Below are 14170 nucleotides of genomic sequence, written 5' to 3'. Positions count from 1 at the left end.
TGACGACATTTTAGGCAAGAAGCATAGTTAAAAAAACAAAATGTAAAATAAAAAATTTACTCATTAGAAGCAGCAAATAAGTAGTAAAACAGAAGAGCTATAGTAAAAAACAATACACGCACTAGCACCAAGGGTAAAATAAAAATGAGTTACCGAGAGGATGTCTTTATCAAAACTCTCTATTTTCTTTCTCAAATCTTCATTTTAATACGATGCCCTCTTAATAACACACACAGATCACTTTATTTTGTTAATGTCTCTCCCCACCAAACGCTCAGCCACAGCCACCACTAGCACCGCCGGTACTTCCACCTCTAATACTTACCCTCCAATGAAGAAGGCCAAGTGTCAGGCCGCCTCTGCCTGCTCACCTCTCGACTACAACAAAAACGGCCTCCATCACTCCGATGACGTCGTCTTCGATCCTTCCTCCATGTCTCTCGACGACGATCCCAAGCTCGTCGACTACCGCCCTCCTCCCGCCGCCGCTAATTTGTCTCGCAAAAAAGCTACTCTTCCACAGCCCGCTAAGAAGCTCGTCATCAAGCTCGTCAAGGGTAACTACTAACAACTGCTCAATCATGGGTTTTACTTATATATTACAAAATTAATGTGGGTTTTTGGTGTGATTAACATGATGGGTTGTGCAGTGTAGAATTTTTTTTTGGATATTGGGATCTCGTTGCTGCTTAGCTTAACATGTTGGTGTGATTTCATCTTAGGAGTGAACTGAGCTATTGATTTCAGTGTTTTGATTATTATAAATACAAATTTTATGAGAAAAACATATGATAACTTTCAATTTTTGATCTGGGAAATTGATTGCAGTTCTGTTAGACCTCGTAGCTTCTTTTGGGCTTTCGTTTTTCAGAATTTGTTATCTATTCAATTTGCTGCTAAGTATTTACTCCTTGTTTACATGAATTCTTTTTTCTTCATAATAATTCTATGTTCATCAATGTTAGTTTCTATATATACTATCCAAAAGCTTGGAAATAGCTATGATTGTTTTTCGTTCGATTATATGTCTTTCTAACATGTCTTCTATTTCTCATTAACTTAGCACTTCCTGTTAACACTTCTTTTTGAGCCCAAACTCTTCAAGGTCAATTGTAACACCTCGTTATCGTGCATGACGATGGGGCAAGTGCTTTGGTACACCGTGGAATGAATGAATTCTTAGGGAATGATTTGTAAACATTAATACAGTAGATTCTAGTTGATGAATTGGTGTTTCATTCTTCATTAATGAGCTATTTTCTTCTGCTTCCAATTTTGTTATGATTATGAATGAATTGAATCCATTGAATTTAGTAGTAGCAGTGAAATCTAGATTATGAAATTACAGTTCCTTGTAAAAATTTAGCCAGATATGTCACCTTTAACTGATTATTGTGTTTACTGAAGCTAAACCAACTCTGCCCACAAATTTTGAGGAGGATACATGGGCAAAGCTGCAGTCAGCTATTAAGGCTATATTCTTGAAACAACCAGCTCTTTGTGACTTAGAGAAGCTTTATCAGGTATGACTGCTACAATTTATTTCTCATTGTTTCATCCTATCCTTGTTTCAACTCAACTTAGTAATTTTTCTACTCTGATGTGTTTTTGGTTGATTTTGGGATGAACCATGGCGTTGTCATTAGGCTGTCAATGATCTGTGCCTGCATAAGATGGGGGGGAATCTTTATCTACGAATTGAAAAGGAGTGTGAAGCACATATATCTGCAGCTTTACAATCCTTAGTTGGTCAAAGCCCAGATTTGGAGGTTTTCTTAAAACTTGTTGCAACGTGCTGGAAGGATCTCTGTGACCAGATGTTGATGATCCGTGGCATAGCCTTGTATCTGGACAGAACATATGTGAAACAAACCCCAAATGTGCGTTCATTGTGGGACATGGGCTTGCAGCTTTTCCGCAAACATCTTTCTTTGTCTCCTGAAGTTGAGCACAAAACTGTCACTGGCATCTTGCGAATGATTGAGAGGGAAAGGTACTTCTGTAAACTAAAATATTTAGTCTAGCATATGTTTCAGATTTCTGGTTTTCTGTCAATGGGTTTCACATCTATCCTGACAACTTCTGTGTCCTGTATGTGTATTTGTTCTTTAAATTTCTTTCAAAACTATTTCTACTAATAACATAGGTGCTAATAAGAGTTGAGTTTGATGAACTGGTATCAATACTTGACTGGAACACAGACTACTTGCAAGTTGTAACATGAAGACATGCTTTCATTCTCCAATTTGATTATTAAACATTTAGTGACAGAATGAATTGCCAATAAATGAAAACTAAATATCTGCAAACCTTGGAAGTAAATCGTTCCACTCCCTTTCCCACAGATTGGAAAAAGGAAACTTGTTTCTAGTATATAGGAGATCAATTTATGGAGTGGTCACAAATCTTGCAATTGAGAACTTTGTGACATTAGATTATTGGAGTATTTTGAAGTATTATAGTTTACTTCTTGGACACTTCATAGAGATCCTTTTTCTGTGATTGCAGATTAGGTGAATCAGCTGATAGATCTCTCCTTGACCATCTCTTGAAGATGTTCACTTCACTAGGAATTTATGCAGAAAGTTTTGAAAGACCTTTCCTTGAGTGCACATCTGAATTCTATGCTGCTGAAGGCATGAAATACATGCAGCAATCGGATGTTCCAGATTACTTGAAGCACGTGGAGGTGCCTTTTGTTTTTCCTCTGATATTATCTGGGATTAAAGTGGAATATGAAAATCACTTTTGCTTTTATCTGCAGCTTTTATTTTAGTTCTTTTACTTAATATTTGTTTGCCCTTGGAACATTTGGTGGGTTACATATTCCTGCAGTCAAGATTGAATGAAGAACAAGATCGATGTAATATTTACATTGATGCAAGCACTAAAAAGCCACTAATAGCAACTGCAGAAACGCAGCTACTTGAACGCCATATATCCGCGATTCTTGATAAGGTGCAAATGCCCTTTAGTTATACATAGCTTCCTTCAAAAGTGCAATCTATTTTCATTGCTTGAATAATCATTTGTTTCTCTCTTCTGTCCAGGGGTTCATGATGCTGATGGATGGACATCGGATTAAGGACCTTCAGACAATGTACTCATTGTTTTTAAGGGTCAATGCCCTTGAGTCATTAAGGCAGGCCCTTAGCATGTACATCAGAAGAACCGGGCAGGGCATTGTCATGGATGAAGAGAAGGACAAAGATATGGTTTCCTCCCTGTTAGAATTTAAGGCTTCTCTTGACTCAATATGGGAAGAAAGCTTCTCCAAGAATGAAGGATTCTGCATCACCATAAAGGATGCATTTGAGCATCTAATTAATCTTCGCCAGGTTAGTCTATTGCTTTGTTGGTCCGATCTTAATTGGTTGCAAAATTTTATCGTATTCAACAAGCTTATCACCTGTGTGCTGCATGAGATTACTACAAAATGTTTGCAATAGCTATAAATGTTCTTGAAAATTTTCTAAAAGAATAAGAGAAAAAAATGATACCTTTTCACATACAATTTACAGTAAATTCTGATAATCAAACCCCACAAAATGTTGAGTTCAAATCTTTACAAGTTTTCACCATTGTCATGTTGAAAGAAAATGGAAAGACAAGTAAAATAAAAGGTAAATGAGGAGTTAGGAAAGTAAACAACAATCAAATGAACAGCGACACTTACCTTTTAGAAATACTAAATTGGAGATAAAAATATGAATGAAATTTTCCAGCAAATGATAGGTATTTTCAACCTTTTGCTCCATACTTATGTCTACTGATTATGCATGGATATATATTTTTTTTTGGTTAAAAAGTAATTAGTGGTACCTAAAAAGTTAATGCTGGTAAGAGAGGAAAAAAGAGCTATTGAACTTTTCCATGAATGTTCTAACATGTTTTCTTAAAACACTTTAAATGCCATAAAGGCAGGCTTAAATGTAATTGTTAAAGAAATGTCACCAAATGACTCTTAGTTTGCAGATCTGGTGAGGCTAAGGTAAAACTTTTCTGGGCTTCAGACATGTCTGAAGTATTTTAATTGTTAAATTTACAGCATACATACTGACATATCTGAAGTGGTTAATGGTAGAATTTGCAATATAAATGGACAATATTAGAGTGGTGAAAGTTAGATTAATTTAGCTTTAAATTAATGCAGTGATTTGCATTTGCAGTGTTATTCAACAAAATGGCACATCTTTTATTGATAGAATCAGACTACTGTTCAATCAAAATTGATATTGGGATCATATGCTAGTTTTCTACCAAAAGTAACACATTAAGAAAATGTCCTGTGGTACAATTTATCATGCAATATCTTTCCTGAGAAAATCGTAGTGTGGGATTCTCCGGGTAATTTGATGGAGAGAGAAAAAGTAGTTTGGTTGCTATTGCTCTCAGCTTCTTTTAGCCACTTTTGTTTCTTAAAAGTATAGAGCTTTGAATAATTGAAGAAAAGCACCTATACCTGGCAAGATTATGTGAACACCTAAAATTGTTGTCATTTTAATTTCTATCTTACCATACATAACAAAAAAATGGTAAAGATTCTTCAAGAGTCTTGGGTCCTAGAAGTGCATGATAAATAACATCAAAGCCCAATATTGCAGAGGAAATTATGTGAAGCACACCTGATTCAAAGTATGGAAAGGTGCATATAACTTCCATGCCATGACCCACCCTCCAACCTAGAGTAGCTAGTGGGGATGTAAAATTAATCCTTGTTCATACATTGGCTTCTCCGGTATGAAATGGGCACTGGTTAAGGTGATCTGTCTTGAAAAAAAAAGAAACATTAACCTCTTATAAAGGAATTGCTTTGTTTTTGGATCAAAATAAGGTACCTGTGTTCAACCAAAAACAAAGGAACTTGTAGTCAAGTCTATCAAGTAAAAATATAATTTTTTAAAACTGCAGTAGTTAGTTACCTAACATTGTTTCTACTAGTGCTACTTTCATTTCAAACTGTAGCTCAGCAGCTGCAGCTGCACATCCCTACACATCAATACTGAACAGGTGTTACAACTGCTTATTTATTGGTTAAGCCGTGTCAGAAATAGCACTTTGTCAGGTAAGTGCTAAGGGCTCTTGGAGCCTAGTTGTACACTTGAGCAAAGCAAGGCACATCCCTACACATCAATACTGAACAGGTGTTACAACTGCTTATTTATTGGTTAAGCTATGTCAGAAATAGCACTTTGTCAGGTAAGTGCTAAGGGCTCTTGGAGCCTAGTTGTACACTTGAGCAAAGCAAGGCCTATAATACCTAATATATGATGGTTTTTCTCTTCTCTCTCTCGTTAGTTTTTTTGTTTTTGGGGTGGGGGAATCATAAATCGAATCTTTCCTCTGCTTACAAAATATCCCCGGTAAAACTTGTGTGGCCATAAGAATGTGGCTGAAAAGTCTTTTTTTTCTTGGTAGAAACCACTGTAGATCATAACTAATATCACCTAAACTTCTAAATATCATTCACATAACCTTATAAAACTTGATATGAAAAAGAAATAGATGACATCTTCATCTAGCAAATGTTATTTTTTTACTTTTTATTTTTTTTCCCGGAGTGTTTTTAGCAGACCCTTGTTCCTTGTTTATGGTGCCTCCCCTAGGGTTTGAAAAGTGTTTTAGTTTTGTGCTTAGCACCTAAGGTGCGGTGCACCTTGTAACAGCACTGGGGCTAGGTTATGGGAAAATATAGAATTTCCAGGTTTTGATTTTGACTAAGGGGCTCTCAAAATAAAGTGATCGGGTTATAAAAAAGCTATGGGTTAGAGACAAAATTGGGTCTTGCATGAAGCAAATATTTATCAGTGTCAGAAATTCCATTGAAGATGTTATGTATAATTTATTAGTTCAGAACAAGTTACAGTTGGCCAGTTGCCCAAGTCACTTATAATTTCATCAAATTGTAATGTGGCTTTTTAAGTAGTAAGCCAAATGGGTCATCAGTCTTCTTACATGTGTGTTTACCTTTCTTTCTTTAACTAATAAAATAAAATGTTCTTGTCTATTGTGTATTTCTTCCGAGTGTTTTTCCTATGCTTGTTCTTCATGATCTCTCGCTCTGTAATGTCCTTCCAGCATTTCTAATTAGGAATGAAAGAGACAAAGTTTCCTATAAGTTTTTCCTGTATGTTTTTTAATCCCTTGGGAAAGCCTCCCTGATGCATAGCTCCCATATCGTTGCTAGAGGATATGCGTACATAATCCATCATTGAATTTGGATATATACCTAAATACTGTGCAGAAAAAAAGAAAAAGAAATAAAGAAACACTAAACTGTTTGGGTTAAGTGCTTTGTCCTTGTTATTTTCATCCTCATCCATGAATCTATGTTACTATTTGTGGCATTCTTTTCTTTGGGGAGAAGGGGAGGTGGAGAGGAGGACAAAGCTGTCTGATTTCTTTATTGTGGGAAATTACGTATTCAATAAATTGAGTTTTTTGAGTTCTACAATTTACATGTTTAATGATCAGCCAAGCATATCGCATTGGAAGAATATTCATTTTGCTGTGTAGTAATCACAAGATAGCCATGGAAAAAAACATTCGTCAAGCGTTTTCTTTTACTTGATATATTTTTTTGCTTAAATCAGCTTTTAGTTTCTTTTGTGAGATAAAATATCTTTAAGCATGATAAGGACTGCTATTTTCACACCTATTTGGGCCCAAGCATGTAACAAGGCTAGGCAGCTGCTAAGTCAATGACCAACTGAAAAAATCCTCCTCGGTATTAGGTTGTAATTTGAAAAGAATTTCATGATGTATCTGTTGGAATTTACAGAAATGTGTATTTAGGCAATAATAGATTATTAGTGGGGTGGTCATTGGGCTCTTGAAGATTACCGTTCTTTTCCCTCTTTTTTTTCTTAATGCTCTTCTTCTTCTTCTTTGTTCCGGTTCATATTATTAGATGTTTGTATATTCGCAAAAACCCCAGTAATGATATTCCATGTGACTTGTATTCTTTTGGTGCAAGGAGGTCGCACGCTTTCCCTATGCTTTTATGATCATTAATTGACGTCAGAAAATACTAGTGATTTCTTATGGTTTGCAATAGGACTAAAATATAAAGTTATATGATGCAATGTGTTGATTCCATTTGGAAGACATCAGAAATAACACAACCTCACACCCATGCCAAAACAAATGTATATACTTGAGGGTGCTTTCTATGTTGTTTTTTTACTAGTTTCTGGTGATAGTTGATTTCGTCATGGGAATACAATTTAATCTTGTACGTCTCTGTTTATTGGCGAAAGATTTTGGTGCACACATGATATCTAATAGTTTGTGAACTGTAGATGATGAAATCCCATAAATTGTTGTTTTTCATTGTTCTATGAGTTTTTATTAGTTGGCTGTCAATACTCATTCTATAGTGTTGTTTTTGACTTCCTAAATTTCTAATTTTGTTCTCCATTTGATAGAACCGTCCTGCTGAGCTGATTGCAAAGTTTTTGGACGAGAAGCTTCGTGCTGGGAATAAGGGTACATCCGAGGAAGAGTTGGAGGGTACACTTGATAAAGTTTTGGTTTTATTCAGGTTTATTCAGGTAATCTTATGTGTTAAAGAAGTCAGTATTTTCACTACTAGCTCACCAGGTTTTTCCTTACTATCATATTTTTGGTGTTGTACAAAACAAAATGATGCTGAGATACGTGCATCTTCCGTTTCTTTTGTTTTATGAAGGGTAAGGATGTCTTTGAAGCATTTTATAAGAAGGATCTTGCAAAAAGACTGCTGTTGGGAAAAAGCGCTTCTATTGATGCAGAGAAATCTATGATATCTAAGGTTAACCACAACAACTTTTATGAGTAAATGTTTTCCGAGTCCTTTTCTTCTATCAATGAAATCAATATGTTTGTGTTGTCATTGCAGCTGAAAACTGAATGTGGTAGCCAGTTTACAAACAAGCTTGAAGGAATGTTTAAGGTCTGCACTATTTATACAAGTTCATCAACGACTCGTCTTTGTTCTACTTTTCTCACTAACTACTAATTGGAGGATGGTAATTTATTGTTATACAACATAAATTTTGTGAAGCTCTCATGCCCCCGGCAATGCTTTCATGCCAAATACACTAACAGAGGTGGCAATATTAATTGGATGAAGCTCAGATTAACACGGAGAAACTTTATATCCCTCTCACCCATTTTCAGTTTTCCCACATTACATGAGTGCATGTGCTACTTTTGCCTCCAACTCCCAATCCCTACAACATTGCATGCATGTGCACCTAAAACAGAAATAATGATAAAGATAAAAAGTAAATGTAAACTTTGATTCTCAATGTCTGTAAACACATTTCTTGACCGCTGAATGTGTGGTTTATATATACATAATATAACATGTCTGTTGAAATGGTTCTTGATTGGACTCCGTGAGTGACACAGGGTTGTCATTTCTTGAAGGTAGTTGAAATGTTAGAAGAAATTAAAGTTTGAACTCAGTAACATGCATGTACAATGATAAAATTGTTTCCCTGAGGAAAAAAAATGCATATTCTTGATGCTGGTTTCATACATGGATTTTTGTTTATTGAATTTTATTTTTGGGAAGTAACCATTGCTTTGAATTTCTTAGATTTAGAATTGAGGTTCTATATGCCATTGTATCTATTAAATCCTAATATCCTCTTTCTTTCATTTAGTAACTTCATATGGATTACCAGTGATGAAGATGGCTTATTTTTATCGTTTTCTTTGTCTTGGTGGTGCTTTTTCAGGATATTGAACTATCAAAGGAGATAAATGAGTCCTTCCGACAATCATCTCAGGCCAGGACAAAACTTCCATCAGGGATTGAAATGAGTGTACATGTTTTAACCACTGGGTTGGTTTTGGATCCTTTTTGTTTGTATTTGATGTAAAATTTGTATATTTAGTTCCTTAATTCCTACAGAAATTTAATTTATTTGGTTGGCTGGACTGCAGGTACTGGCCCACATATCCACCCATGGATGTTAGGCTTCCTCATGAGCTGAATGTTTATCAGGTATTTTGCAAAAGACCTGATGTTTCTCCCACATCTACAGCCACTAAAATATTGAATAAACAATTGCCTTATATATAGGATATATTCAAAGAATTCTACTTAAGCAAGTATAGTGGAAGGCGCTTAATGTGGCAAAACTCATTGGGTCATTGTGTATTGAAAGCTGAGTTTCCAAAAGGTAAAAAGGAGCTGGCAGTTTCTCTATTTCAGGTTGGTCTTTTTTAGTTTTCAATGCATAGCCCTTTACATTGTCTCTTACTGTTCATTTGTTTTTATGGATGCGACCTGTGTTAGTGGACATCTTCTAATTGTTGACCATCTCATGCCTTCTACTCCAGACTGTCGTTCTGATGCTGTTTAATGATGCCCAAAAGCTTAGTTTTCAAGATATCAAAGACTCTACTGGCATAGAAGACAAGGAGCTTAGAAGAACTTTGCAGTCTCTGGCATGTGGAAAAGTTCGGGTTCTGCAAAAGGTAGGCGATGATTAACTGTATCGCGTGTGTGATCTTACAAATGCTGATAAAATTGTTTAATGTTGGGTTTTGCTCATCCCTTTTTTCCTTATTATAAAATTATGGTTTACAGCTGCCCAAAGGGAGGGATGTGGAGGAGGATGATTCCTTTGTGTTCAATGAAGGATTTACAGCTCCACTCTATCGAATAAAGGTATCAGTTTCATATCTATCTACAGTCAAAATAGCTTTTTTTTTCTACTTGCATGAGCATGGCTAATGCGAAGAGTTGACCTTGTGAAGTAAAGTGCTTTTATAATTATTAAGGTACTTCCATGATTTTTCTTTGCCAGTCGTATTTTGGATCTTTGAGGCAACACTTGTTTTGGGATGCAGGTCAATGCAATCCAGATGAAGGAAACTGTAGAAGAGAACACAAGCACCACTGAGAGAGTGTTTCAGGATCGTCAATACCAGGTTAACCTTCACTCAAGTTCCATTTTTAATAAAATCAGTTTCTTGTAATGAAAATTCAACAAAGATGTGAAATTGCTGGATGTAATATTTGTGATATTGCCTAATATGTTACAGGTCGATGCTGCGATTGTTCGGATAATGAAGACAAGGAAAGTGCTAAGTCACACGCTTCTTATAACTGAACTATTCCAGCAGGTAAATCTGCTTCATTTTATTTTTCGTGAGTAGGGATGAATCCAGACTTTGTGGGTTCTTGATCATCTCTTCGTTTTACTTTATGAAATGTCACCCAAATGTACTGTGATTTGTCACTTTGGTAGATGAATGAAATTGGGAGGCAAACTTTACCCAGTTCTGAAACTTTCTTGCTGGATATTGATATTCATGAAACAAATATTTTATGTTGCAAACAGCTGAAGTTTCCTATAAAGCCGGCTGATTTGAAGAAAAGGATAGAAAGTCTTATCGACAGGGAATACCTGGAGCGAGACAAGAACAACCCTCAGATATACAATTACTTGGCTTAACACACTGCCACACCAATTGTGTCCTTGTAAATGGCACGGGAAACTTCTGTCCCATCCAAGAGGCAGGTGTTCCATTGTGGTCAGATTAATGTACAGTATGTAGTTGTTTATTTTTGCTGCAATCAACACTGTAGTTGTAAAGCGTATTCTGCCTCAGTCCATTACTTTCTCTGCTGTTATATGTTCTCTGAGTCGCCTGAGGTAAAGGGGGGAATTTGATTCAAAAGAAAAGGGGAAATTAAGCTCCGCTCCCAGGAGTGGCTTATGCGAGAGACAGGAGAGGTGAGAAAAGCAAACTGGCATTTTCACCAGCCATAATAAGAATGATGGAGCTTTAATAGGACTGGGGATGATGCATGTTTACTTACACCTCGAACTTTACAATTCATGTTCAAATCGAGCTCATAGTTTTATTCTTATTCAACGGCTGTTGTTGCATTTGAAGGCATAGTTCTCATGTTGCCCTTTGTTCTGATTTTACTACTTTGGTTCTTTTATTTTCATCTCAAATTTTATAGGTAACTTCACCCGTATAAATCCTATTACCAATATAGTCCCAAACCTTGTACAATTGTTACTGATCGATTCAATCTAATTAATTTGCACATTTTCTGTGCTCGTTGATTCCTCAGAAAGGCTCTGAAGCAAACTCAACCAGTTGTGACATGCAATTTAGAGTGTGTTTGAAAATGAGATGTAAACTATGTTTTTTTAAATTTTTAAATTTATTTTTGTTTAAAATAATTTTTTTTATTTTCAGATTGTTTTGATGTAAATATGATTTTTAAAAAATATATTTTTTTATTTTAATATATTTCTAAGTAAAAAATGTTTTAGATTGTTATTTTGGTAATTGAATATAATAAAATTAACTGCATTTTTATTTATGCAGAAAATTAACTACGTTTGACACAACAAGATGTGAACATATATGTTTGTGCCTAAATTAAGGTTATTTTTGAAGGAAAAAAAAGATGGACGCAAGATATCTGCCGATTTTATGTCCTCCGAGCGTTAAATTTCTAAGCCATAGCACCATGCAGAATGAACAGTTTCCATTTTCTTCTAGGTTTTGTGAGTTTGCTTTGAATTTACGTGATTGATCATGTTTTAGTTTGTTCATTGAGGAAAAATTCCAATTCTTATGGTCATCTACGGATATGTTTTCCTTGTATAGTGTGTCAAGGTGTTAAAGTTGAGTGATAAATTGAGTAGATGGAGCTTGGATTACACGAGTCGAACGCGAAGTATCAGAGGTAGTGTAAAGGTATGATTTTCTCGACTAAATCTTCTTCAACAAGTCCCACTTGTAGATTTGATCTAAAATCTTCTTTGAAGCATATGTGCTTCTTTTACTGGTAGTTTTCCAACAACTGTACAGCAAAGCAAATAACACGGATATTATATATATATATATATTAGAATAATATTTTTTTATTAAAATTTATCTTTTACATTAATATCCAAACAATCTAAAATCACTGAAAAAAACAACAATCTACGATTACTAATAAAATTAATTTAACACAAAAGAAAAAACTTCAAATTACTCAGGCACACCACAATACCAAACTGGATCACAGAGTCAGTCCCGTAGAAAAAGCCGAAAAGAAAGACAAAAATATTTTCAAATAACGGCAATCCAAGAAAAGACTTTTAAAACTAAGAATCAGACAGCCTTGATTGCTGGTTTTGCTGCTGAAGAAACCGAGGCGATGGGGGAATCAAGGTCGGGCCGTGGATTCGGTTGTTGTTGGAGATCAGTTTGGTGGGTTAATTGGGACGCGAATCTCATCATCGTCAGGGTCATAATCAGGATTGAGAGATCGATCGATGGCTTCACGGCCCTTCTCGAGACATGGCTTGCAAGCAATCTCTATTGCTATCCAACCCAGAACCACTCCTGCTATTGCTATCAATGCACTTGTCACTGCAGCCATTGATTTTCTCTGCTCCTGTCCTGCCCACTTTTCTTCTCTCTCTCCACAATTTCTTGCCGGAGAGAGGATATATATACATAATTTTTATAGATGGCACGTGTTTTGACGTGGATTGATTAATTTTTTTAAAAAAACAAATATTGAAGTATTGTAATTATATTTTAAAAAATAAAAAAATAAACTCCATGAAATCATAAAAAAAACTAAAAAAAAATAACAATTGTTAATAGTGCAAAACTAAATGAGATTATCCAAAACCCGTGAGTAGGATCATGTGGATAGGATAATCTAATAAAAAAAAAAATTTAAAAAGAATTAAATTTTAAAGGATAAAATCAAAAAGAATAAAAAAACGACTTCAAAAAAACCCTAGCCACCCAGATAAACCTCCCACCTAGATCATGAGATAGAAATAACCTGATTGAAAAGAAAACCAAAGAAAATAACGAAGCTCTATTTTTAAAACGAACAACTTCAAATTATGTAATTGAGAAAAAAAACGACATCAATCCATATAACATTTTTAAACCCATAACCCTAGGTACTGACTAATCTGGAAGCATCATATTTGAAAAGTAACTATTTTAAAACCTGGCTCGACCCGATGAGTTGACCCGTGACCCTCAGCTTAGACCAGGCCAAGTTTCAAAAAAATTAGAGGAGAATTGATCAAGTGTAAGAAGGTCAACAACTCGGGCTAACCCATGTTTCGGTTAACGCGGGAAAAATCAAGTCAAAACAGGTTCAAAATCCCTTGACTATTTTCCTTTCTCTATTTTTTTTCAAAATTGTATCATTTTGATTTTTTTATAAAACAAAAAGATTTGGTTGGTTTAAGTTAACTCTAGCCAAACTACTAAACTCGCGACCCGTAAATTGTCCTATATTGACTCTTGAGTAGGGCCTATAAACAATCAGAAAAACCTAGGAAATCAAATCTTAATAAATGAAATGTTGAATGATAAAATAAAAAATATTGAAAGATAGAGAAATAGCAATTAAGATAATAAATACCTCACTAGAAAAAAAAAATTGAGAGGACAAACAAAATTTTTTAATTGAAGGGCAAAATTGAAAACAAATCAAATTAACAAATGAATCTAAAAAAATAAAAAAACAAAGAATACCAATTTCCAACAAACTCAATGATGATGGATGAAATTTTTTAAAAATAATTAAAAATAACTGAAGCTAACCTGACCCAACTTTCAGAATTTATGACACAGATCATGAGGTCGTATCACAACATTAAAGTCAAACTTGAAAAAATAATAATGTAAAGTTCCTAACTAACCAAAATAATTAGGGATACACTTAAAAAAAAAGTGATTTAAAAAATATAGATTTAAAAAGAAAGACAACCAAATTTGAAAAAAAAACAAAAACAAAACTAAATTATAAGGGATGAAATTGAAAAACAATTTCAATAAAAAAAAAAGAATAAGAACAACTACAAATAACAATCAAAATAATATGGATCATATTTGATATAAAAATAAAATATCAAGAGATGAAATTAAAAGACAAATTAATTCAATAAAAAGATTCAAGACCATATACATCACAATTAAAAGAATGAGTACCAAATCTAATATAAAAATCAAGTGTAAGGGGATGAATTTGAAAAAAAACTTGATAAATGATTTAAGACCAAATACATTGCAATTAAAAAAATAAGGACCAAATCTGATATAAAAATTAAGTGTGAAATGATGAAATTAAAAAAATAAATTAACTCAATAAATAATTCAAGGCCAAATGTATTGCAATCAATAG

General features: G+C 34.5%; 2 protein-coding genes across 2 annotated transcripts; one reads left to right on the top strand and one right to left on the bottom strand.

Annotated features, from left to right (window-relative positions):
• The first annotated feature begins 209 nt into the window (after positions 1 to 209).
• Positions 210 to 10878, top strand: LOC18103242 (cullin-4). Its single transcript, XM_006377542.3, has 17 exons — positions 210 to 557; positions 1408 to 1523; positions 1647 to 1993; positions 2509 to 2689; positions 2836 to 2958; positions 3051 to 3338; positions 7428 to 7553; positions 7691 to 7792; positions 7880 to 7933; positions 8727 to 8833; positions 8935 to 8995; positions 9074 to 9205; positions 9334 to 9471; positions 9584 to 9664; positions 9847 to 9927; positions 10042 to 10122; positions 10341 to 10878. Exons 1-17 carry the CDS (start codon positions 254 to 256, stop codon positions 10452 to 10454), a joined length of 2436 nt encoding a protein of 811 aa, XP_006377604.1. The 5' UTR covers positions 210 to 253; the 3' UTR covers positions 10455 to 10878.
• Positions 10879 to 11870: 992 nt separating this feature from the next.
• Positions 11871 to 12479, bottom strand: LOC112325710 (outer envelope membrane protein 7). Its single transcript, XM_024592605.2, has one exon. The coding sequence runs from the start codon at positions 12392 to 12394 to the stop codon at positions 12215 to 12217; it is 180 nt and encodes a 59-aa protein (XP_024448373.1). The 5' UTR covers positions 12395 to 12479; the 3' UTR covers positions 11871 to 12214.
• Between the last annotated feature and the right edge of the window lie 1691 nt (positions 12480 to 14170).

The sequence above is a fragment of the Populus trichocarpa genome, chromosome 11, assembly GCF_000002775.5.
Source record: "Populus trichocarpa isolate Nisqually-1 chromosome 11, P.trichocarpa_v4.1, whole genome shotgun sequence".
NCBI lineage: Eukaryota > Viridiplantae > Streptophyta > Magnoliopsida > Malpighiales > Salicaceae > Populus > Populus trichocarpa.
This window is presented reverse-complemented; position numbering and strand designations above follow the sequence as displayed.

What these genes read in the sequence shown, in the direction of transcription:
- LOC18103242 (XM_006377542.3), top strand. Translation starts at nt 254, where the DNA reads ATGTCTCTCCCCACCAAACGCTCAGCCACAGCCACCACTAGCACCGCC. An exon ending in CGAATGATTGAGAGGGAAAG is followed by an intron (nt 1,994 to 2,508) that starts GTACTTCTGTAA and finishes CTGTGATTGCAG; the next exon opens with ATTAGGTGAATCAGCTGATA. An exon ending in TAACTGAACTATTCCAGCAG is followed by an intron (nt 10,123 to 10,340) that starts GTAAATCTGCTT and finishes TGTTGCAAACAG; the next exon opens with CTGAAGTTTCCTATAAAGCC.
- LOC112325710 (XM_024592605.2), bottom strand. Translation starts at nt 12,394, where the DNA reads ATGGCTGCAGTGACAAGTGCATTGATAGCAATAGCAGGAGTGGTTCTG.